This window comes from Carassius gibelio, chromosome B7 (assembly GCF_023724105.1).
Source record: "Carassius gibelio isolate Cgi1373 ecotype wild population from Czech Republic chromosome B7, carGib1.2-hapl.c, whole genome shotgun sequence".
NCBI lineage: Eukaryota > Metazoa > Chordata > Actinopteri > Cypriniformes > Cyprinidae > Carassius > Carassius gibelio.
Genome location: NC_068402.1, coordinates 12510060 through 12534795, shown reverse-complemented (window position 1 = coordinate 12534795; position 24736 = coordinate 12510060). Strand labels below are relative to the sequence as shown.

Below are 24736 nucleotides of genomic sequence, written 5' to 3'. Positions count from 1 at the left end.
CTGGGCCGAAGGCCGAATACCGAATACTGAACACGGTTTTGCACATTTTTCCACCATGTAGGCCTATTTTGCCATTTTTTTCACCATTACATTAATTCAATTGCCAAAATGTGCTTTTTACTGTTATGTCCTGCTTTTCAAATAAAAAATGAATTACAAAACAACAATTTAAAAATATTTACTTTTTAAACATTCTAGCAGAAATTATATCAACAAAGCACAATTTAACTTAAAATTAATAAGGCCATTTTTGAGGCATGTATTTTTACTGTAGAAATAAAGGCAGCCTTGCTGAGCGAAAGAGACTTCTTTTAAAACATTAGAATATATAACAGATCCCAATTTGAACACTATGTGTGAATGTTATAATAAATGTATTAATATAACTGTTTTAGGGAAATTATTATTATTATTATTATTATTTTACTTTTTTATTTTATTTTACAGAACGACAGTAAAATTACAATACTAACATGAATGTTGATGGAGTTGTTGCTTTTTTTCTGCTTTTATTTTCTGCACTACCGATATGTTTGTTCCATTAGTGCGTGCCTTTATTTGATCGCGTAAGTTATTGTTCTGTACATATTATTTGGCCTTTTTCGCGTATTAATTTCGGTTGCCAAATATTCGGTGCATCCCTACTAGTAACAATACCATTTCCTCTTTTTAATAATTCTTATTTATTAAAAAATATATTAATATATACAAATATTTTTAATACTTAAAAATATTCTTTCACTTTCCATAGTTTCATTCATGGATTTCAAAGATAAAGTCAAATCACCTATCCATGTTGACATCCATCTAACTGCTTTGACAAGGATATGGGAAGTGATTTGTTCTCCCTTTTAAGTAATTATTTTACAGTTTTATACGGTTAGTGGTATTTAGCATTGTTTTCTGTCCATCAGAACAGACCTGTGACCCATTTTTGGGTCATGACCCACCAGTTTAGAACTGAAAGTCAAGAGTCAGACCACCCATTAACTCAAAATGGCATTGTCCAGTGAGCGAGTCCATGAAGAGAGATAGAGAGAGAGAGGAGAATTTCTCCTTCTTCCTGTCATCTGTGTGCAGACTAAGCCACTGTCTTCACTCTCCCCTTCCAGCAGCTGGGCCCAGAGAACAACAGAGAGTGCTCTGTTGTCCAGCAGAAAGCTGACATTGTTATGGCCGGGACTTTATTGCAGGCACATGAGAGTGTTGAGACTTTAAAACACGCTCAAATGTCATGTGCACACCCAGTGACGGGGAAGAATAATTATGAAAAAGAGAGAGAGGAAGAAACGGAGAGCGAGAGAAAGACAACAACAATTCAGTGTGCATGAAAAACGGACGAAAGACAAAACGGCCCATTCATTGTATTCCGTCGGGAATGCTCAGACCCTCCTTCACCCCATCCGAAACACAAAGCGGCCCTTTTTTGTGCTGCAAAGCGCAGGGCTGAATGCTTTGCTTTGCCACCCTAGCCCTAAGAAAACACGGGCCCCCTTTCTAAACTGCCGGCTGGCCGCACACAGTAGAGGCTATTAATGCCTTGCCTTCTTTCCCCCTGTGTGTGTGCCCACTGCGGAGGCTGAGGACCACGTAAAAAAGCCAATGCAAAGACAAAACAGTTTGCTCAACATTAACAGGGAAAACAGTGGGCCAGGCAGGAGGGGAGAGGAAACTAAGTCAAAATCACACTGGAGGATGTGTTCTCCACCAACTGATATTTTTCCCCTCGCAGGGCCCGGGCACAATGAGAGCTAAGTATAGGTCCGTCGTGCATGGTCTGGGAGGGCTTGTGGTGCGGCAGCGAGTGACAGGTGCTTTCTGATGAGATTCAGGGGCCTATTCTGGCTGGACAGCGCCCGCTTTATGCCACCCTCCACTGGGTTCAGACTCAAGAGACCACTCTCATGGATCATGAATCAGCCACTGATTATGATGATGCTCAGTGGAGATGCATAGATGCACTGGCTTCCAAAATGCTTTCGCTTTGTTCATTTAGAACACTAGCTGATTTTGGGTCCGTATCATATACATTTTGTCCCTAATCCGTATGACCGTAAAGGGATAGTTCACAAAGAAATTAAAATTTTCTAATTATTTACTCACCCTTAATGTCGTTCCAAATGTGAATGACTTTCTGAAGTGTTTTTTTTTTCTGTACAATGAAAGTCAGTGGGGTCAAAAACAACATTAGACAACAGTGACTTTCACTGTAGGGACATTTTTCAAAACATCTTTTATGTTCTACAAAAGGAAGAAATTCATGCAGGTTTAGAGCATCCAATTTTAGTCGTAAGACCCTTTTTATTTAATTGTGGAAAAGCATTATGTTATGCAGTCAATGTTAAAAATCAATCTATATTTGTCTATTTTTTCTAAGCAGTCACTTGGAATGATCACATACAGAACTATACAAGTATGTCTTTGTGTTGTGATCTCTCACCATATGCTGGAAACATGGTCTTTAGTCCGAACATATGCACAAATTAACAAAATACTGACTCTTCTAGCAAGCAGTAACAAAGCCAAATCCTGTATCCTCCCTCTTCTTGTTGGCGCAAGTGACTATTTGATCACACAGTGAAAAGCAATACTAAAGACATTGTCTTATCAGAAAAAAGCAGTGATCGGCCAGGCGATCACTATTTATATTCTTAATATCGAAACTGTTTGAACTGCCGTTAAGCATTCTACCTTCGCCCATCCATTAGCTTAATACCAAAAGCATCATGGCCCGCTGGTGAGGCTGTAACTATTAGGCCCGTTTTTATGCATCATTAACTTTTAAAACTGGCCTACAGAAGCTTTATTGTTCGAACCGCACATGACTTTATTTAACGTCAGCGTTTCTCCTGCTTCGTGACAAGAAGTCACATTTCATAACTAATTAAATTGATCCCCCGCACCCCCTCCAACCAAGCACACTAAATGGAATTATTTGTATCCAAGTGTCAATATATTAAATCAAAGGGGGCTAATGAGTCGGGTCACCGCTTTCTTTTATCTCTGCTCTCGCATGTTGGGCTCTTCATCAGCTAACAGTCTCTGCTAAATGGAAGATGAGCGCGTTTCAGGCTCCGCCGCACTGGGCCCAGGCCAAGAGGATTTGATGAGACCGTTATGGCCCTTATCCTGGTAGAAGTAGAAGCTAGCATACTCCACACCATAAAGAGAAGGGCATTAGCGCGCAGAAAGACGCAGAGATGTAAACACACGCCCGCACTCATTTCCTTCCCTATTACAATCCATTTCCCAGGCAGACAATGCTAATTGGCAACACATTCTTTTTGAGCATAGCTTGTTTTCAGCACTGTCTCCGCATAAATGAGACTTTAGCATGAGAGATCACAAGGGTTCTGGGAGACAACCAAAGCCATCTAACAAGAGGCAAATTAGGAGCATTATCTTTGTTCAATTAGACACCCCTATATTTATCTAAAAAAGCCAAGCTGAATTATTCACCATTATATGGCGCCTGGTGCATTTGAGGGAGCTTAATGAAATATTGGATTTAATTGTTGTTCATTGAATTAAAAAGGCAAACCAAATGGCTCTAGGCTAAAGACAAAGCTATGGTAATTAGCTTCATGTGCAGCAGCTAAATAATGGTGATTGTAATACGACTGAGAGGAGATGAAACCGGCATACAGTAACTGGATTACAATTCTCTTAACACGGATTCCGTCGAGCCGGAGGGAAATAGAAAATATGTTAACAGGACACAGTCTATTTTAATATATGACCTTCTCCTTAAATAACTTGAGTAAACTACAAAAACAAAGCATTTGTTTATAATGGATCCCTTATGTTAATAAGTGAGTCGGTTAGATAGACTACTGAAAAAAGAACTGAACATGTCCCAAAGAAGAAAAAACAGAGAGACACATTTTCTTCTCTCTGAAAAAGACATAACGAATGAGTTCCTCAAAGTCTTGTGTGTTTAATTAGGAGGCTCTGTTCTGTCTGCGCAGACAGGGTTTCTTTTTGTTCGACTTCCCCCTGCGAATTCTGTCACCGCTCTGCAAAATAGTGAGAGGAGAGACCTGAACACCATTATGCAACTTCTCCGAACAGACTGTTATTATTCCTCCATCTCTGTTTGTGAGTTTTGAAATGGCAAAAAGACGATGAGAATGGCTTTTCGACCTGTGTAGCTCCTCATGCAAACTGTCGAGCTTCTTAAGTGCGCATCCAGTTTTATAATCAAATAATGCTATTACTGCACAAAAATTCTGTATTACTTACAATGAAATGAGTTTGTCATGGGGAACAGAGCTTGACGTGAGTGTTTTGTGTTTGAGACCTGGCTCTGATTAACCCTTTAGCCTGGCCTCCTCTCCCACTGATAAACACGGCTATAAGGGCAAACTCACAGTGGCCTGGGGAAATGGTACACATATGAGAGACATCAGTCTCACACTCACACACACACACAGACATTTGTCTATCAGTCCACAAGAACAAAGGAATTTCCTGAAGGCCCACTCAGACTGTTCACAACACACACAAACACACTGGCACATTGTGTCTATCATCTGCACAGGTCGTCTTTAGTCTGTCTGGCTTCACTATGCTGGTGGTTAGCCGTGTATAATTAAAAAGAATCTTTAATCTGGTGGCTGTATGCAGCTATTATCAGTTAACCCTTAGAGGCTCCCTGCTGCTCCCCCACACCATTTAAAACCACATGTGAGGGAACCTTTCCTGCTTTGAAGTGAATGTTGACAACAGCTTCTGCTTTAGCTGTAATAGTGCCACTCCTCTGCCACTGAGCTGGAATGCTGATCTTATAGCGCTGGAAAAGATGAACTGAAAAATGTAGAATTAATATATTATCTTTGTTCAAATGTAGCAGCTGATAAACAACTGAATAAATAAATAATAATAAAAAGCCAGAATTATTTCAGATGGTGTCTGTCAGTGTGCTGATATTGAAGAGAATGTACAAAACTCAGCATAGTGGGAGTGAGTGATTATTGAGATAATAAACAGGCCTGCTTGGAATCTGTGCTCATAAAACAAAAAACTCAAACACAAATATCTGAATACAAAAATTTCCATCTCTCTTCCTTTCATTTTCTTTTCCTTTTTTTTCTCATTTTAACTGCATACTGAAAAAAAAAGTTCCTTTGCTTTTTGTGAGCTTTGAAATACCAAAGGACAGGGAATGACTACTCAACCTGTGAAGATTTAATTTGTTTTTCCTTATTATAATAGCAAATTTAAAAAAGTCTGGAAAGAATGATTAAATCATAAAAAAAATTGAACAAGTATAAGCAAAACTTCAGCTATCCAGGTTTTTCATTTTCACTATTAATTTTCACTATTTTATAATAAATGGATATGCTGTCCAATTAAAAGTAAACTCCTATTAATACTCTATATTACTACTATTAATATATATTAATATGTGTGTGTGTGTGTATTTTATCTTGTTTTTATTATTTGTATAATTTTTTTGCATTTTAACTATAAATTTGAATTATGTTTTCACATTTATTTTAACTTCTTGCTCTGATTAATATATTTTACCAAATAAATTATTCAAATGCAATTCCAAATTTCTGTGATAACCCCCTGGTAAGCTTGGGAAAAAATGGGAAAATGTGTCTAGGAATGAGAGAAGTGGATGAGAAGTGGCGCTTGGCGCTTGCCAGAAGAGGGTGAGAGACGGAGAGCAAGAGATCTGAGATCTGTGTGATCCAGCCGGTCCTGGCAGGAGAAAGAGGGGAGAGGGAGAGAGAGAGAGAGAGAGAGGGGAGGGGGGGGACGGGTGGGAGGAAGAAAGGGGGGAGGACAGCGGAAGACAGCCACGTGGAGGTTTCTCTCAGTAGAGTAGCAAGAGGAAGCAGAGCCCTGGGCTTAGATAAGTAGAACCAGGCCTGCACAATGACAGAGTGTTTGAACCAGCGGCCTGCTTTAAAACACAGGAAGCGACCGTCGGCACAACAATGGCCCTACACGGACAAACAGCATCTCTGTCCGTTGACAAAAAGAGCTCAGTGTCCCTATCGCTCTCTCGGTCTCTTGTAGCTGTGCCGTGTGAGGAGGGAGAACGAGATTGGAGCTAATAAACTCTTGTTTGCTGTGATATGAGAGACAGTATATGAGCGTCATAATGGGATTCTCATAGAGAAAGAGTTGTTTAATCTCAACGGGAATTTTCCTCAAACACACCGCAGCCTCGCCTCTCCTCAGTATCTAAAGTTCACGCTGACCTTTGAGGGAATCATTCTTCTCTTGATGCTTGTTCGTGTGTGTATACAATAAGATGAGCCAGCCTCCACCTGTGTGTTCTCCTCCCTGCGTCACCTCAGCTCACATCGTACCAGCCCCAGCGTGCAGGAATGCCTGGAACCGAGCCAAGTCTGCGCTAGAGATGCACGTCAACCTGGCCCAGATCATCCCTGAGTCCAGCTTGGGAATTTACAGCTGCCATCGCAAAACACAGCCCAGAGAGAGACAATAGCACCTAATACATATGCACACATGCACAGGCCTTTGAAATCTCAACTGAGCACAGCAGCTGTAATAGTATGAAGTGTATGAGATGTATGAGCTCGGAGGACAATGAACAGTCTCTCCTGATAACCTAAAAAAAAAAAAAAAAAAAAGCCCTTTTGTGCTCTAACCTCATATAAACAGACATATTTCATCATTATGGGGAGCTCAGGCAAAGTAAAAGACAAGGAAATTTAAACGGGAATGTGATTAATTACATATCAGTATTATTACATTGATCATAAACTTTTGGTCTTAATCATCTCTGCTTGACTGCTCATTCGACAGAGTGTTGTTTTGTTTTTCAGCCAGTTTTGGTAATTTAAGAATTACAAATGAAAAAAAAGAACAATTATTGCAATCATTTGAAAAGAGAAAGAGATACTGAAAATTTAAAACATTTTGAACAACTGATGTTTTGGTAAAATTGCTATCAATCATCAATTAGTTCTAATATTAGTTATACAGATATAAATTATTAGCAAATATTATTATATGAATTATCAAATTTCTAGTTTGATAAAACTAAATAAAACTTTTTTAACATGGTCATAAATTATAAATGAGAAACAAATAAACAAATATTTGTAAAAAATTATATACATACACAAATACTATATTATATTATATTATATTATATTATATTATATTATATTATATTATATTATATTATATTATATTATATTATATTATATTATACCATTAACAGAAATGATATTACTTTCTAAAAATATATTATATTTCTTGGACTAAAATGCATGTATTTACAGAAAATTAAAGTATAAATTTTCTCTCCATTTAATCCATTTATTTCATTTTTAATTTTTGTCTAAGATAATGACTTGAGATATTTAAGATCTCTGGCATATTTTTTCTTCTTCTTTCCTACAGGAAGCCATTCACAATTACAGCTGATTGTAATGGCATGAGGGCGAATAAAACAGTGAGTGGAACTGTCAAGGAGACAGGCTCTTTGTAAACAGGTCAGCGGAACCCGAATCACTTGGCTTGATTAATACAGATTCTCAGAACAACCAACACAGACTTGCTTTCCTGTTGGAGGCGGTGGCTTTTACACGGTCTTATTTGTGCGGCTTTACTTGTCTTACATAAGTAACACATTTTCTGTTTCAGATCAAGATTTACTTCGACATTTGTTTTTAATTGTTCCTAAGCCTCTCCTTCAATCTCCGATGGTGCTTTTAAGTTCGTGCTTGAGTCACATAACAGTAATCCGGTCCCTGGACGGAATTAGTTGCCATATGAAATTTCTCAACAAGAGGCTTTTGGCTAAAGGAATAAATACGTAGTAAACCCTTGAGCTTGAAGTTCTGATAAGCCTCTAACGCTATAATCTAAACATCTGTAATCTTTAAAACAAGTGACATTGTAATTCACAAAAAGACAAAGACTCAATCTCTTCATCTCTCTGAATTCTTTGTACAAAATGTGATGAAACAAAGAGAAGGGTAATTTAAAAGTGGTATGATTTGAGCAACACACAGTGCCAAACTCTGGAGAAAACCAGAGCTGATTTTCCAAGCTGACTCTGTATTGGGTTACAGGCCCAATGGTTTTATTTGGACCCCGTTCAGTCCCGTTTACAGAATCCAGTGATGTGATCAGTTATATCATCAATAAATGTCTAAAACGCCGCTTACCATGTGAGCCAAAACAGTAGCGCTTTGATGGGAAAGCTGGCTCTTTAAACCACGCACACGCTCCATGCTAACAGCGGGGAAACCCAATCCCTGCATGCTGTTTTACCACTCAACTTTTACGTCTTCTACATGAAGGCTGAAGAGCTTGTTTGGAGTACTAATTAACTCAAAGCTGTTGTATATTAAGAGCACTGGGCATTTTTTTGTAGAGCTAGCTCTAATGAAAACGGAGTGCCAGGGAACTGCATTAGCAAGCCTCCTCCTATCGCTTCCCATTGCATCCTACTCTTGTCTTCAGACTTCTTTACAACAAGCTGTGGTCTCTGGAGACGGAAGTTAAATGGGTCACAATGGGAGGCAATGGAAATTATATACATGGAAACAAAGTCAGAGAAGATAAAAGGCATGTTAAGATAGTATGCATCCTAAGCCTGACTTTCTTAATGCCTGTGTGTTTGGTGGTGTTCTGGTATAAAAATGTGTGAGTACAGTGTAACAGCCATTAACTGCAGCAGATGAAGACCATCTCTTTTGTCTTAATCCTGGACAAGAAACAGGGCTCCATATACTACAGTCAAGATTATTACTGATGTTGATTTAACAGTTGGCCTGCTTAAAGGGATAGTTCACCCAAAAATGAAAATGTTGTCATCAATTACTCACCCTCATGTCGTTCCAAACCCATATGGGTTTATTTTTCATTTTGAACATAAGAAAACATACTTTGAAGAATGCTGGTAATCAAACAGCTGATGGAAGATAGAAACTCATACATGTTTGGAAATAGTAAGTGAGTAAATGATGACAACTTTCATTTCATTGTCACTTTTGATCCATTTAAGGCTCTATTGTTGAATATAATTATTAAACTTTTTTTTAATGGTAGTCTAAATGCGCAATACAATGTAACAGTTAACATGATGATACACTGCCATTTGTCCTTTGACAACAGGACAAATGTCATGCTATTGAAAAAAAAAAAACGTATGTTAACATAACATTAATGTCATGCTATTGGGAAAAAAAAAACGTATGTTAACATAACAACTTCAATTAGCTACTCTTCAGTGCACTGTAGGAATGTCAGTATAGCATAGCCCAGCTGTTTTGGATGAGCTCTGTCGCTAGTTGAGAATATCCAACTCCAGCAGCCTCCACTCCTAAAGGTAATTAAACTGTTCACACGAACTCTTACTGCCACTGCGACACACAGTAAGCATGTAGAGGCCTGTCTACTGAAAAGTGAAGAGTGGTGCTTCTCACACACGCGGCGTGTTAGAGTGGTCGTAGCACAGTGGCTAGTCCTGCAGGCTCTTCAACAGCGTGTGCCTTTAACATATTGGGCCTTTCTCTTGAGAAGTGCTCTTGAAAGAGGTTTTACTGCCAAGCAATAAATCTGTCTTGCTTCTGGGCTGTGTAAATAAGACAGTGGTTTGTTTTTACCTGACACATCTGAGCAGTGAGAGAAAGAAACGCTGATGGTTAACCTCACAATGATAGGTAGACTGCTGAGAAGAAAACTGGCCTGGAATACCTTTCTGAGGGCCCCAAGCTCGGGAGCTTTGAAGTGGAAGTCAAATGCAGAGGATGATATGAGATGTGAAATAAAGATTGAAAAGTGAGAACCGAGAAGTGAAGAATGAAATGAGTGTGTCAAATGTGAGAAAAGAACAGCTGACATAATGGTGTATAGGATGTGAACCTGGGAAAGAAAAGAGGAGTGGGGATCTTTGTACCCGTCTCCAATGAATGTGCAAAAGCAAGTAGAAAAAAAAGCAGAGAAAGAAGAGAGTATCTCCAGGCACGGGCTGCTCATGTTGCCCTTGGCTTTTATGTGTGTATGGTGTGTGTAAAAGACCTTGACCACTGCCACTGACCAGCTTGTGTACATCTACGTCTCCGACTGGGTGGTCCGCTAACCTTGCTTGATTGAGAACCACATACCACGCAAACCAATGGCTCACAAACACTCGTTCTTATCCTGCATCTTTTCCTACTCTTTCTTTACATATACGTCACATGTATTTACGGCGCATTTTCTGTATTCTCCCTCCTTTCCATTTTTTTCATTTCACATAATTGCTTGATGGAGAGGGAAAAAAGCACAATCCACTTTGCGGCGAGAAAACGGATTTGGGTGACCACAGTGTGTACTTTGCAACTAATCCAATTCAATTATTTTTAAGCAAAGAGCAAACTTTCAATGAGCCTATTCTTGAAGCACACTTATAAACAGAGACCTTCAAAAGATTGCTCAAACTGACTTAGAGCAAGCAGCAAATATTTGCAAAAGGCAAGGTTTGCGCATTTTACATGTCAACAAGGTATGTTTACAGGCTCGTCGGCCGCAACGGAGTTAAGCAAATGAACGCAAAGTGATTTTTTCCAATATTAGACAATGGGAATCGGGGCTAACAGTAGCGACTGTTTTTTCCAAAGCTGCTGCCACGTCACCGTGCTGGGACGGTGTAATTTCAGAGGCATTTATCACCGGCTTTCATGTCTAAAACCCTTAGGGCACTTTTCCATAAAACATGCAAACAGGCACCACTTGGTGTCATTAAGCTTTCTCTCATTTCTGTTTTTTTTTTCCCTTCCTTCATTAATTAGGGAGTGATAATTATTCTACCCATCTATAGCCCCTTCCCGAATTACCATTGGCCAATTATCCTGATTGGTGACAGTTGTAATGTGATTGATGACAGCTGTAAAAACGAAATAACGTTTTTTAACAGAATGAAGACGCGAAAGTCGAGCACTGACCTGGATCTGCTGCTGGAGGAGATTGATTTTGTGCTGTTGCTGCAGAAGTTGCTGCTGTTGTCTGGCAATCTGCGAAAGCACAAAGATTTGTTTAGGTGAACATCGCTAGAAGCCTTAGAACATTAAAAGACGTACATTGTAATAGTCTACGAAAGAGCAACTGGATTTATTGTACTATGTATTTATGCAGATAGATAATATATGCAATCAGAGCTTGTGGGTGACATCTCTCGTCCACCAATTGACCCTAATGACTGTAATCAGAGGACTGCTAATGTGTATTATACCCAGCTCCGGGCCTGGCCGGGGCGATGTGCCGCGGGGTGAAAGACTGGCATGTTTATGCAACCTAGGAGTGGTCGGGTCTGCCCAAGGGTGGGCTCTCAACGCTAAGAGCATTGCCTCCTCCCTCTCTACCAATTTCTCCCAGCCCCTGCAGGCTCCCCCGTTCTTCCTCCTCAGTTAGCCTGACAGCCTAGGTTTAAGTGTCATTTAATTTTCATTTTCAAATATAATTACAAAGTGTTCACTGTAAGATATCACCCGTCTGCAAATGTGTCAGGATTAATTTGTGCTGGCTTCTTCACTAGTGTCAACAGTTAATTACTGTGTCGTGTCTGGATGGCTAAATGACATCCTAACTTCAGGCTCCCCCTTCCTCCCTCCCTCTCTTTCTTTCTCCCAGTCTTCTGTCCTCCCCTCCTTCCATTTTGTTTGTCATTAATGGAAAGGGATGCGGTTCTGAACCTTTGCAGAACAGTAAATTCCTGGAATAACCATTTATTAAAATCAGCTGAGCATACAAGGAATATACAATCCCTATAAAGTTGAATATTAACACGGAGAGCTGGGTGACATTAATAGGGTGAATTAGAAAACGTGCATCCATTTCAGGTAAATGCAGACCACATTAATATGCACCTATTCATTTGCATAATAAATTGACAGCAATTATATGGTTTCGCTATAAAAACAGTGAATATGTTGAGGGATCCTGTGTGACATTAACGGAGCTCACGAGCTGCTGATGCGTTCAGTATGCCTCATTTGCTTGATCTACATATGCTTTTCGGCGCAAAGTTTGATCGTACTGAGATCAATTTCCCTACCAATTTACGTGCTTCCATATTTCATCAGTTATATACAATAACTGTAACTCTGTGCTTCCTTCCTCATGACAGAGTCTGACTGATCAAGGAGTAAAACATCAAGCCATAAACTAAATTAAAACATTAAATCGCTAAATAGAAGAACTCATTACCTATTTAAAAGCAAATAAGAGCAATCTTGTTTTAAGTGCCTCCTCTAATAAATGAGGCTGTAAAATGAGAATATGTGACGCATCACTGATAATATCTTTATTAAACTGGCTTTAAACAAAACAAGGTTTATAGGACATATACACTATGAAGCCAGTAAGAGATTTGCATTTGAATTAAATTGGCCTCACTCCACAGGAAGTTGAATTGGAATGGCAGGAAAGGGAATTTATTGAATTGTACTTCAAATAAGCACTATGGGACTATTTCGTTAACACAGTGTTATATATACACACATATATATATATATATATATATATATATATATATATATATATATATATATATATATATATATATATATATATATATATATATATATATATATATATATATATATATATACACACACACACATATATATATATATATATATATATATATATATATATATATATATATACACACACACACACACACACACACACATATATATATATATATATATATATATATATATATATATATATATATATATATATATATATATATATATATATATATATATAACTAATATATAACTATAAGTAACTATGAGGAAATATCCAAGCTGAATTCAAATGTAAAAATTTCAAAGTGAAGTTTCAAACATATTTTACTTTTCTCCAAATTTTGCCATTTTAGTTAAAAATGTCAGTATAAATGTATTTTAAAACAATTCCATTCTACATCCTTCCAATCTCAATTCCAATTAATTCTGATTTATGACTCTGATTCTAAATGGTGCTCTACTCTGGTTTGCACATTCTCACCTGCTCTTGCTGTTGGCGTGCCAGTTCCATTTGCTGACGCTGTTTCTCCATCTGTGAGGCGGCCAGTTTCTTCTGCTCATCATGGGCGGCCAGGAGTTGCTCTCGCAGGCTGATGAGTTGTGTGATCATGGTGGAGAGCTGTCGCTCCTTCTCTGCGAGACTTTCTGGAGTACCTGCGACAAAACACATGTAGTCAAACACAAGGAACCAAACGGTAAAAGAGAAAAAAAGGTCTTCTCTCCATAACCCTGTACACTCTCCCAGCAGTGAGAAGAATAGGTTTACATCTCATGTTACATCAGCCAGATGTCCCTCACCTCTTAAATATAGTCTCAATATAAAAGCAAAGGTCAGTTTTCCTGGAGACAGAACAGCAAACAAAGCAAGTGGTGGAAAACAGAGCCTTGTTAATTGATCTGCACTTCAGAGATATAAAAAGCCCACAATCGAGAAGCTCCAGGGATCAGCAAGTTTTTTTCTTGAGAGGGCAAGACCGAGCCAGCAAATGCTGAGCATCGTGTAAGTCTCAGTCCAGAATTCCTGAAGACCACAGAAGGCAGCCTGGGAGGGTAACTCTAGCTCCTTCAAAACTGAGAATGGTATCATCCAAACAGCCTCGGAACAGCTTTATTAAAAGTGCAAAGGTCGCAAGTCCCGCTCTCTATTTCCACTTCTGGTGATCGTGGCTTCTTGTAGAGAAGGTGAGGAATGGAATATGTTCCTATTAAATGAGACAAGCTGTCACAAGATGAGTGAAGGTGGCAGATTAGTGACACACAATACAGGGCAAGTGTGTGTGCAACAGTTGCACAACTGGAGGTGCCGTCGTGTAATGACTGCTCTCAATTCTCATTAGAGGAGGAGCAGGCACAAACACCTCTGAGCTGACGTGCCTTCTTGCAAACAGGGTCACCGTCACCTCTGCATCCTCTCATTATCTCTCTCGCATGCATCAAACAGTGTAATCACACCAGACAATGTGCGTGCCTTCTGCACGTCCTCCCATGATGCCACGCTGTACCTTTAGCTAATCAATGCTAAGTGATCCTGCCTCCGGACAGTGACTTGCTGCTTCATGAGAACAGTATGATCGGCTTGGCTAGAGGCCAGCTCAGTGTTAAATTCTTTCCTGGGTGTCTTCCTGTGCTCCCCTGGCCACATCTGTCTTGAGTTTCTCCGAAGGGGCTCCCTGGGGCCTGCTCTAGTCCAACTATTTTAATTTGACTAAACTCCTGATTTATTTTATCTCTCCGATGAGGAAGGCAGTTTGTCTTAATAGGGCCTGTCAACCTCCAGCCCCCATTCAGAGCAATTTACTGGCCGGGCTTGCGCGGTGGCTATGAAGCAGAGAGGCTGCAATTCTCCATTTACCCTCTCTCTCAAAAAAGGCACCTAAAAGCGCCTATTCACTGCTACTGCATGTGGTTTCCTCGGCCCTGAATTGGCTTTTTATTCAGCCGACTACACTTGTTGTGAATGGCTTATCTGTAAAATTGATACATTTGCTACCGATTTTATTAACCTTTGGCTTGTGCCATGAAGGGCTGTATTTAGCTGTCGCCGCTGTCGGGACTGACATCTGCCCCCAAGCAGGCTCCAAAAAAGAAAGGGAGAGAGAGTCAGAAGGGGATGGGGGCGTCAAGAGCATCTCTCAGTGGACGCAGGGAGAGATACTTCACCGAGTCAGAAGGGCTGTTGGATGTCAAACAGCATAACTTGCTCCTCCTCCCAATGGAGAATCTCAGGGGCCTCTGGGGGAGGACAGGACTCATATCCTACTGAGGGGCAAACATCTGGACTCAATTCTGCCCACTCAGGAGCTCTCCGGACAACCCTCCAACTTGATCATACATTTCAATCTGCTTTACTTGATTCTGCTATACAACATTTTGGAGTATGCTCCTATTAGGTTACATAACGTAATTTACATTTTTATGTATTTTTTGTGTGTAGAAGCGCTATATATATATATATATATATGTTGTAAATAAAGTGGTGACACGTGTTACAGTAGCCGAGTTTTACTGAGGGGCTGCAAATTGTGGAGGGCCCAGCACAGGTTCTTGTGTGTGCGGAGTGCTGGTCTGCACAAACACCAACAGCATACTAACAGAGGCTCCATTGTTTCGTCTCCGGCTCAATTGTCCAGAGTTCACCCCAACCTCCCCACCCTGCTACCAAAATGTCTTCCCGTTTCTCTCTCACTCCTGTTTTCCCCTCCTCAGATTTCTGGCCTGTTCTGGTCCTCTTTCATTGTTTTCTGACTATAACAGTAACTTCTCAGTGCATTATGGAAAGCAAAATGTTTTAGAAGTAAGTGCATTAGAATAGCAAACAATATCAGGTCTAAGATGAAACAGTATTATGAAAGTATGTTATTATGATTATGGTTTACTGCTTTATATTCCTTTACTTATATATTGCTTTGCTTTATTATATAATCTAACATTATTTTTTACATTTATTTTTTATTAATTTTATATTTATCTGTATATTACTTATTTGTGTATTTAAATATATACATATACATATAATAAATTTATATATATATATATATATATATATATATATATATATATATATATATATATATATATATATATATATATATTAAAAAATGTATTATATGTATATGTACATATTTAAATACACAAATAAATAATATACAGATAAATATAAAATTAATAAAACAACTAATAAAAATGAAATAAGAAAAATATTTGCAAAAATGTTGTTACAAATAATTTCATCCACAGTTTAAATTTCATAAATATGCATCCATTTAAAAGCAATGAATGCATAAATATATGCAGTTATTTATTTAGTTTAGGAAATAAATAAGAATAGTGTATTTTGGTAGCCCTTTTTTGTATAGAGAATCCTGTTCTTCCTGCGTTGAATTATATATCCCTTTTAAAAGCAGATAACAGTTTTATTGGCAGGGGAGCATGGGGGGAGCTCTGCCTCTATCTGTCTGCAGAGCGCTGACAAAGAGAGCAGTGGTGCATATTGCATTGCTCTTAACAGCAGTGAGTCTGGCTGCTCTTGTAAAGGTGTCTCATTGCATTGTCACTCTGACTTGACTCGGTCTGGCCAGGAGATGCTAAATAATGAGAGCAGGTTAGGTTTGTCTAATTCATCAACGAAGACATAAGATTCCACTCAGGACCTTTGGCTGAGGAGGAAACACAAAGAATGAGGGAGAGATGGCGTCAACAGAACATTCACCTTTTTCTCCCTTCACTGTCACAAACCAGATTGGATGACATTTCCCACAATGCCCAACTCGAATACCGGAGAGAAACAACTGCGACTGCAATGAATGAGCAAGAGAGGGGGCTGTCAAAGAGAGGGGCCACCAGATAAAAGACACTTTGTAGGGGTGCGATTTGTTCTGTCCAACAGCCATTCTGCCACCCCAGGCCAACCCAACCCCCCTTCCCTGCTAATCAAGCAGTCCCTAATTTGAGTTCCAAGTCCAGCACCAAGGGAAGAGAGGGCAGCTTGTTACTTTGAAGAGTCCCAAGTGAATAAGAGAGATAAAAGATCCAGGCACACACTAGGAAGAAAAAGGAAAGGGGGCGAAAGAGGGAAAGACTCTCTATTCTCTTCTCTTCCTTTGGTTAGGACAGCTGAACCATTATGACTAAATTTGAATGACTTTTTTCCCTCCCTAATGTCCGAATACTGGAATTTCTTTGTCTCTCCATCAGTTGGCTTTTGTGGATGATCCCATATGCTGCGAGCCCATCCTAAGTAAATTATGAGGGCTCTAAAAGCAGCGATTGTGCCCAGGCTGTGTCGGGACTCAGGCTAGGCATAGCTGGCATGCCTGACGTGGCTGGCGACTCGTGGGCTTGAAAAAGGTATATTCTCTCATCTCAACCATCTTTTTTGCTTAACAAAAAAAACACAAAAAAAAACAGTCACTAATGATTTTCAGCCCTGCAATACTTATACACAAAGTCTAGAACTGATGGTCCCCCTTTTGAACTCTGAAGGTTCTTTTATGTGAAAAATCTGTGTCTATTGTCAATAGCAAGATTACACGTTAAATAAAAGGGAAATTCAAAACTATTTGATTGTGCCTTGTCAGTGACCTCAAAGTTTGCATGGTTAAATCACTATTAGAACCTTGTTGCATCTAAAGACAAGACCCAAGGGTGAAGATCAAACTAAATCAAAGATTAAAGACCGAGAACACACACAGGCACACACAAAATCATTATAATTCTTCTCAACTGACATTTATATGAACCTACACATGCAAATAAACACAGCAACTGCATAAAATCACAAACCATTAAACGTTTTATTAAAACTAACTACTTGTATGTAATTTGTAAAATATAAACTGCAACTAATTTGCTAAATATTTATAATAGTAATAATAATAATAATAAAGCATAATTTTGACTAATATTTTAATTTAAAATGGTTTCCCTTTCTCCTGAATTAAGACGGAATGACCAACAGCTGTTACCTGGCCTGCTGCCCCATGTGATGATCGAAACCCCGCTGATCCTGCCAATAAAACTTCATTAACTAGCATGCACCAGGACCTGCTCTCACATGCAAGCATATGGCAGCTCAAATCATCAACTCAAAAAAAACAACTTTCAATACTGCATTAAAATTGAGCATAATGTTAATTTACAGCTCTTGTTCAGGCTATAAAAACAGGGTGAACGTCTTCCTCAATATTCACTTGTGCCAAACCGGATACAGCGAGCATGCAATTAATTATGCATCTAAGAAAAAAAGATCTTGGAAACTATTTTTACTCAGAAATTGCTAGTAAATTTCACAAATAATTACAAAGAAATTACAAGAACAGTAAAACACTGAATAAATGGTGAAATTTTGGAGTAGAAAGCCTGTATTTTTAACATACTAATACAAAATATTAATACTAACATAATCTGTTTTATTTACAAAATCATTTTTGTGGTATAGGCTTCAAACTTAATTTATACACTTCTCACCTTTTTATATATTTTATTTTGGAAAAAAAAAAACATTGATCATTGATCTTTTTTTCAGCTAATTTGCTAATCTACTTAGCAACCAAAACACAGAATTTAAATCTATTCTATAAGAGTGTGTGTGTGTGTGTGTGTGTGTGTGTGTGTTTGAGAGAGAGAGAGAAAGATGGCAGAATACGTAAAGTAAATTAAAACGCACTTCATTACATCTTACTACACACTCTCAACAAGGATTTACATTTTTTTTCCCCACTCCCATCTCAAAAACACTTGATTGACACCAAAAGTCAACAGAGTGGCTCTTAAACAGACACACACTTCATGTTCTTGACGTTCATGGGGCACTTTAATGCCGACTAATAATCTAATGACGACAGCAGCGATGCTCACGAGTGTAATTAAGATAATGCAAGAGCCCTGCTCTTCTCCCAGCATCCTCAGCATCACACAAACCACTTCATTAAAGAGTCCTACCGAGATAACAGCTCAACCTGACCACACAACACACACACACGCAGACAGATGTGGGACAGAGAGCTCCTGGTGTGCATTTCAATGTTCCTCCTATCAGAGTTGATCGCAGCGAGGTCACCGCCGAGAATGAATCCGCCCTTGAACACACACTTTTAAAATCGCCCATTCATCACTCGCTCAGATGCCTTGACCTCTTCCTGTTTTATTATTATTATCATTAGAGAGAATAAAAACCCTGATTAGATGTAACAATCATTCAAGGCCTAACTTGCTTTCGTGCTTGTGTGCCTGTGCAAAAAGATTCCATTAGTAGCAATGTACATCCCCTCAGAGCCCTGCGGCTTGGAGAGGAGAGGAGAGAAGAGGAGACAGAGTCCGGAGACTCTACTGTAGTCGGAAATCCAGCGTGACACGCGCTAAAGCGGCCCGGGCATGGCCCTGCCAGCTCTGTAACAGCATTACACGGCCGTGAGCAGAACATTAGCTCTGCGACCCACCCTCTGATAAACATTAGCTCCCCCGACACTGCAGTACACCGAATTAAACTTGTGTTTCCAAGTGGCACACATCATGCAAATATGTTTCTAATTTGTGAATAATTGCATTATTGGGTTTCACCACCTATGGAGCCTGGGAACAGTGTAGGACATTGTGAATCTTCTTAAATGAAAATATTTGCCTAGCAGGAAAGCTTAAATGCATGCCCTGTGGTTTAGTGAAGTGATTTTCCTCAGGTCTGTGTGTGTGTGTGTGTGTTAGCGTGTGTTGGGCTGCTTCGATGGCTGTCTTCCCCTCAACGCTCTCCTGTTCACAAGCACTTTCAATAACACCATGTGAGGAGAGGCTGCAAACAAGGTGTGCCTTTCTACAGCAAACCGCCACAAGCTAAATTCCTCAATTCATTAGGAGAGAAACGGAGCACAGCTTTCCCCGCATTCATCTTGCAAATGTGGCCCAAAGAATAATAATTTACAGTGGCTCATATTTCACTTGTGTACATAAGGGCAAACAGTTTGACTATTGAGGCGTTAGGGAGAGAAAAATGCAGAGCGTGCTGCTAGAGGATGGGGGAGACGGAGGAATATTTCAGATGCTGTGATGGGTGGAGAAGGTTTCCTCTCTCTCGGTCAGGAACAATGCCTAAAAGGAGTAATGGAAAACGCCTTTGAATCTGGCACAGATCAAATATCAAGTAAGCTGCCAGAAATCGGTTTTGTTTTGCCTCGCTTTAAAAGATGCTCAATTATTTTGGCAACATATTTGTGCTAAAATAATAAATGGAGTAAAATAATAAAATTACAATTAATCTCATGTGATTTTTGTAACATCTCTCTTGCGCTCTCTTTTTTTTTTAGTTTAATAAGTATTTAATACACCGCTCTGTGCTATTCTTCTCCCACTGTTTAAAATCTCAAAAACAAAAATTTAAAAAAGTAAAAAAAGTTATAAAATAACGGTTTAATTTTTGTGTAAAATAATAATAAAGTTTCGAATGATCATAATACAAATGTATACAAATAATATGATTAATAAAATATATTTATATAATAATAATAATAATAATAATGCAAAATATATAAATAGATCAAAGTAACTCAAATAAAAATAATTCCTATCTATGAGGATCTATTATCTGTTTTCCTTTTTTCCTCGTAGAACTGAATAACTGTAAATTGAATAAATGTGTAAACAGCATAAAAACGATGTGTTAACACATTAACTTTAACAGCTCTAGTTTTAATGTTTTATTTTTGCCTTAATTTACAATGGTTCATGTATCATACCATATTCTTTTTTAACAAAACAGCAATGCAATGTTGTTATGTAAAAAACGTTCATGCTTATCCCTGAGCGTCACGTCACATACAGTATCTACACTAGCATGGGTTCTCTGCCTTTATTGGAGCCATTAAGAATAAAGCTGACGTTAAATTGAATAATCATGTTTTCAAGTAAATCCAGCTGCTGGAACAATCGGTGCTCTGTACCCTCACAGTCCTCTCTGTCAGAGAGCGCCTAAGTCAGGTACGAGTCACATCGAAATCACACTCAGCCCTGCCGCTCTCTTCAAAAGCTTCTACTTATCTACCAGCCACAGGACTTTCTCTCCAAAAGCATGTAGACAGTCAGAAATTGATTAGGCAAAGAGCGAGGGACCCCTTTTTCCACACAGCAGCTCAACTCACCATTTTTATGCGGTCACACAATGCTTAGATTTCAGACTCTCTGTCCTTTTCTGGGTTTCCATTACTCTGATTTTGCAAGTACAGTTTGATTTCCAGACATTTTGTCTGATTTTTAAAAAAATAGTCAGGGACACCTGAACGTTCAAGGCGATGGAAACAAAACATCTCGGCGGCAGAAACACAGACCTCTGATTCACTAATGAAATCCATTAAAATAACAAAGCCGAATTAAAATTCCCCCGGAATATTCATTTAAAATATTTTTTGCAAGTGTCCATTGAATAACGAAACAAGGGTGCATGGGTGCCGATGTCTTGAATTGTATGAAAAATTGAATCTAGCTGAAGTGAATCAAAGCATCTTAATTGCACCAGCCGCACCTCTTTGCATTAAATTTGGTGAATTACACTCTCTGGCATATATCTGATGTGTTACTCTGTATTTGTTCATATATCTCTCCCCCTCTCGCTCTCTCTCTCTCTGACAATCGAGCAGGCACTGCTGTGGTTTGGACGTCCTCCAGACATCCTGCTTCTCCTGCTTTGTGGTTTTGTTTTGCTGATCTCATCTCTCTTTCTTCACCGTTCCTCCTGATTGACAGCTGAGCTCAGGTATGAAAACAAACACACCGCTCCAGTGGCGGCGGGTGGAAAGCGATCCGTAGCTGACTCCCCCATATGCCCTGTACCTGCTACCGCTGCCCCTCAGCCCTGAGCCCGGTGTCAACATGGGGCTTAAAGAAAACACGCAGGATTCTGCAACACTTAAGAGCACTTAAACACAATTCTGGCCTGCCTGATGGCCTGATTCGATTTCATTTTACTAGTTAGACACGGCTTTAAAACCACCTGAAACATGAGAAAACGTAAAATCAGCTAACTGAATTGTTACACGCGAACCGATCTAACCAAAAACCAATCTGGTGTGATGACTTTGTTTACTTGTTTTGTGCAACAGAGTAGGGCATGTCCGGACGTGCTGCGGCGTTTTAGAAAGCAGGTCTAAGTGTTCTCTGAGTTTCAGCTTTTTTCCACTCTGTCTCTGTCTCTCTCTCTCTCTCCGCTATTGTTCTTCGTTCCCTAAAGCAAACTGTTACTTTTTTCAGATCCTAAACTCTGTTCCTTACCACAGTGTAGTGCCTCGACAGGTTCACAAGGTGAAAAATATGTAAAGGCTTTAAGAAACAGCTGCGGAGATTTCAAAAGCAGTGAGAAACTTTCTTTTATTTAGACGAACAGTTCAGCAGGGACAGTGATTCTTAGTCAATTTATTTATTGAACAAAGATCAAAGGCGGGTTTTTTGTAGTGCGGCGACAATGGCACAAAGAACTGTGGGTAGAAAGCACAATGCCATCGGTTCAAATATGAGAGCAAAAACAGCAAGGCCAAACAGGCAACAGCTTCCTTTTCATCCTCGTGCCATCTTTTATCCGGCGCTCTCCTCCATTAATTTTGAGCCGAAGGAACGTGTGGCCTTTGTATTGATTTTTTAACCTGACTATTAATGCGCTCTCGGATTTATCATAACACTTTAGATCTTAATCATAAGTTGTGTGTGTTTTCTCTTTTCCAGCTTGGTGCCTTTGTTTGTGTATTAATTAAGCAGACCTTGTGTGTCTCCAACCCTGAGCTTCCTTTTTAATTGCCTGTATTTACATCAGGCCGACTTCAAACGCAGAGAGAGACATTTTGTAAGGGGGAGCACAAAGGAGGCCTTTGAAATGTCTACAGTCATATGAAATGGCAGGCTAATTAGAAACCTTAGGCTGCCGGTATGATATGAAAAGTAATTCTGTCTGTTTCTCTACAGTCGCCTGCAGCCTCGCTGAAAATCACGACGGAGGCCACTGGTGGGGTATTATCAACGCCTTCTACCTGTTTATACCTTTTAAACATGACCTCACCCAATGCCATTTATCCAACAGAAAAATACCCTGTAATTTAAAAAGATCTCCTTTCAAAAGGCTAAATCTTTCCTCTCCATTTTCTTCGCTGCACTTTGATCTACGGTGCCACAGAACGGGGGCAGGTACAATGAATCTGGTTTACTGAGATGTGATTTACATTTGGGGGTTCATTAAGGTTATTGCCGATGAATGCACTTATTAGAATGTACGACTGTTTCTTTTTCCCCTGTTCCCCAGACCCCCTCCTCCACCCACACGCCGCAGAGAGTAAGTCTAATCCAATAATTAAAACCAAGGACAAGCGTTATTCATAATTCTAAATAGCGCAGGGAAGGAAAAGGGAGCCATTAAGCGAGGGAACAAAAAAACAATAACACTTCTCTCCAATGTTATTACCCTTGCAATCTAAATCCCGCTATTAACTGCCTCCTAAATGTCTTCTCCATTAAAAGCGCCCTGACATATTGATGCTATAACATCAGATATTCTGCTATGACACCTGTACCTCATCCGACTGAAAAAAGCTGTTATAAAAACACGTGGCGGTGCAACAAATAGTCAACGTAAAGTTCTGAGGATATGGGGCGGATTGGTGTCGGCAGGAACGGACGACAAACCCCAGCGTGCCGGCGAAAGGGAAGAGAACGAGAGTTAGCGATAGTGAGGGAGGAGTGCGTGGCTGGAGCAGGGCAGAACGAGCACGTTATCAGAGAGCCAGTGCAGTGCTGTCTCCTGCTACATAAACACGTCTCTGTAACAGTCAGTGCTAAGACCTGCTCGTGCAAAAAAAAACATCCCATGAACACCTTCACTTGGGTATAAACAGTGCTTGGGCTGTACTCTCATCCGATACAAACACAAATGCATTCTTCTCCTGTTCTCTGTTTGTACTAAGCCTACCTTTCTAATGACTTATATGTCTAATTTCTATTCCAGAAGCTAAATAACAAAATATAGCTTCCATAATGTGCATCACACTCATGTAACAGTCATTCTGAGAAGAGTGACCAGAAAAGGTTGCTTTTCGAAACATATTTGTAAGAGGCTTCAGGCTTCTTACCTTTAATTTCTCCTAACAGCTCGCCTGTGTTGAGTCGCTCCATCTTCTCTTTCCATTCTTTAGAAAGGAGTTTCTCCATGCAGGAGGATTCTGAAACAAAAAGTAACTCAGAATAAAACACTGAATGCAAAAAAACACCAATAAAATGTAAAATGTACTGCTTTATTTAAAAAAAAAAAAAGCAACCTACAGTAAATTACATATTAGCTATAAAAAGAGAATTACCACAAACGCAGTTTAAGTGAAATCACTCCATAACACAGACAACTGCAGTAAAGAGTCATTCATACGACAGTGTGCATTGAAATCCTCTGTATCTCTCAAATCCATAGCTTTGAGTATGACCCAAAAACCTTGAGCAACAAAACAATTTGTGCTCATACAGAAAAGAGGCCTCAAAGACAAAGAAAAAAAAGACAGGGGAAAAACCTTCCCATTGAAAAGGTGTGCAAGGTGAAGCAAAGGTGAGCAAACTGAAAGAAAGAAATTCCGTCTGCTTCTTGGGAAAGTGAATGTTACGCGCCTGTCTTTCAACAGCCACAGCACAATACATGTCGAAAGCGTGTTCTAACGGCTGGACTGTTATATGTAATAAACTGAAATTCTATAGAGATCACTAGCTGAGTGTATTAAAGTAGAAAAGTGTGTCAGCTTAGTTCATTAAACGTATTAGGGGTGATGTTTAAAGGTCATCAAAAATGTTTCAATTTCTAAAAGAATAAATGCATTGGGGTTTGTTACTGAATGAAATGCTCTAATGCAATATTTTCAAGTTAGGTCATCTGCATTCAGTGAAAGTGTCAAGGTGAATCTGCTTCTTTATGAAAGGTACCAATTGTTTATTTTTTATTTAGAAGGGCAGGTATGGTGTTTCTTAATTTTTCAATCATGCACATAAAGACAGAAACAAAGTAACACATGTAATATGTGGATAATGTGGGACGTGACCCCTGGTCTGTCGAAGGTCAACTGGAGAGGCTGAAAGAGTGATAAGAATGAGGCGCCGCACAAAGAAAGACATACAAGAGGAAGGTAGACGGGGTGAGATGGGCCCATTTGACTGGCCCCGCACAGCCGGCAATGATGAAAACAATTAACATTTGTCTGGCAGACAATGAATCAGGAGGAGGA

General features: G+C 39.3%; 1 protein-coding gene across 5 annotated transcripts in view; it reads right to left on the bottom strand.

Annotated features, from left to right (window-relative positions):
- LOC127962727 (transcription factor SOX-6) overlaps positions 1-24736 on the bottom strand; it is a 103652-nt gene that overhangs the window by 50651 nt on the left and 28265 nt on the right. For all 5 annotated transcript variants that reach the window (XM_052562394.1, XM_052562390.1, XM_052562391.1 and 2 more), the window contains exons 4-6: positions 23606-23695; positions 12994-13166; positions 10923-10991 (exon numbers count right to left, since the gene is read on the bottom strand). In XM_052562394.1, coding sequence (XP_052418354.1) covers positions 10923-10991; positions 12994-13166; positions 23606-23695 — 332 coding nt within the window. The remainder of the gene's footprint in view (positions 1-10922; positions 10992-12993; positions 13167-23605; positions 23696-24736) is intronic.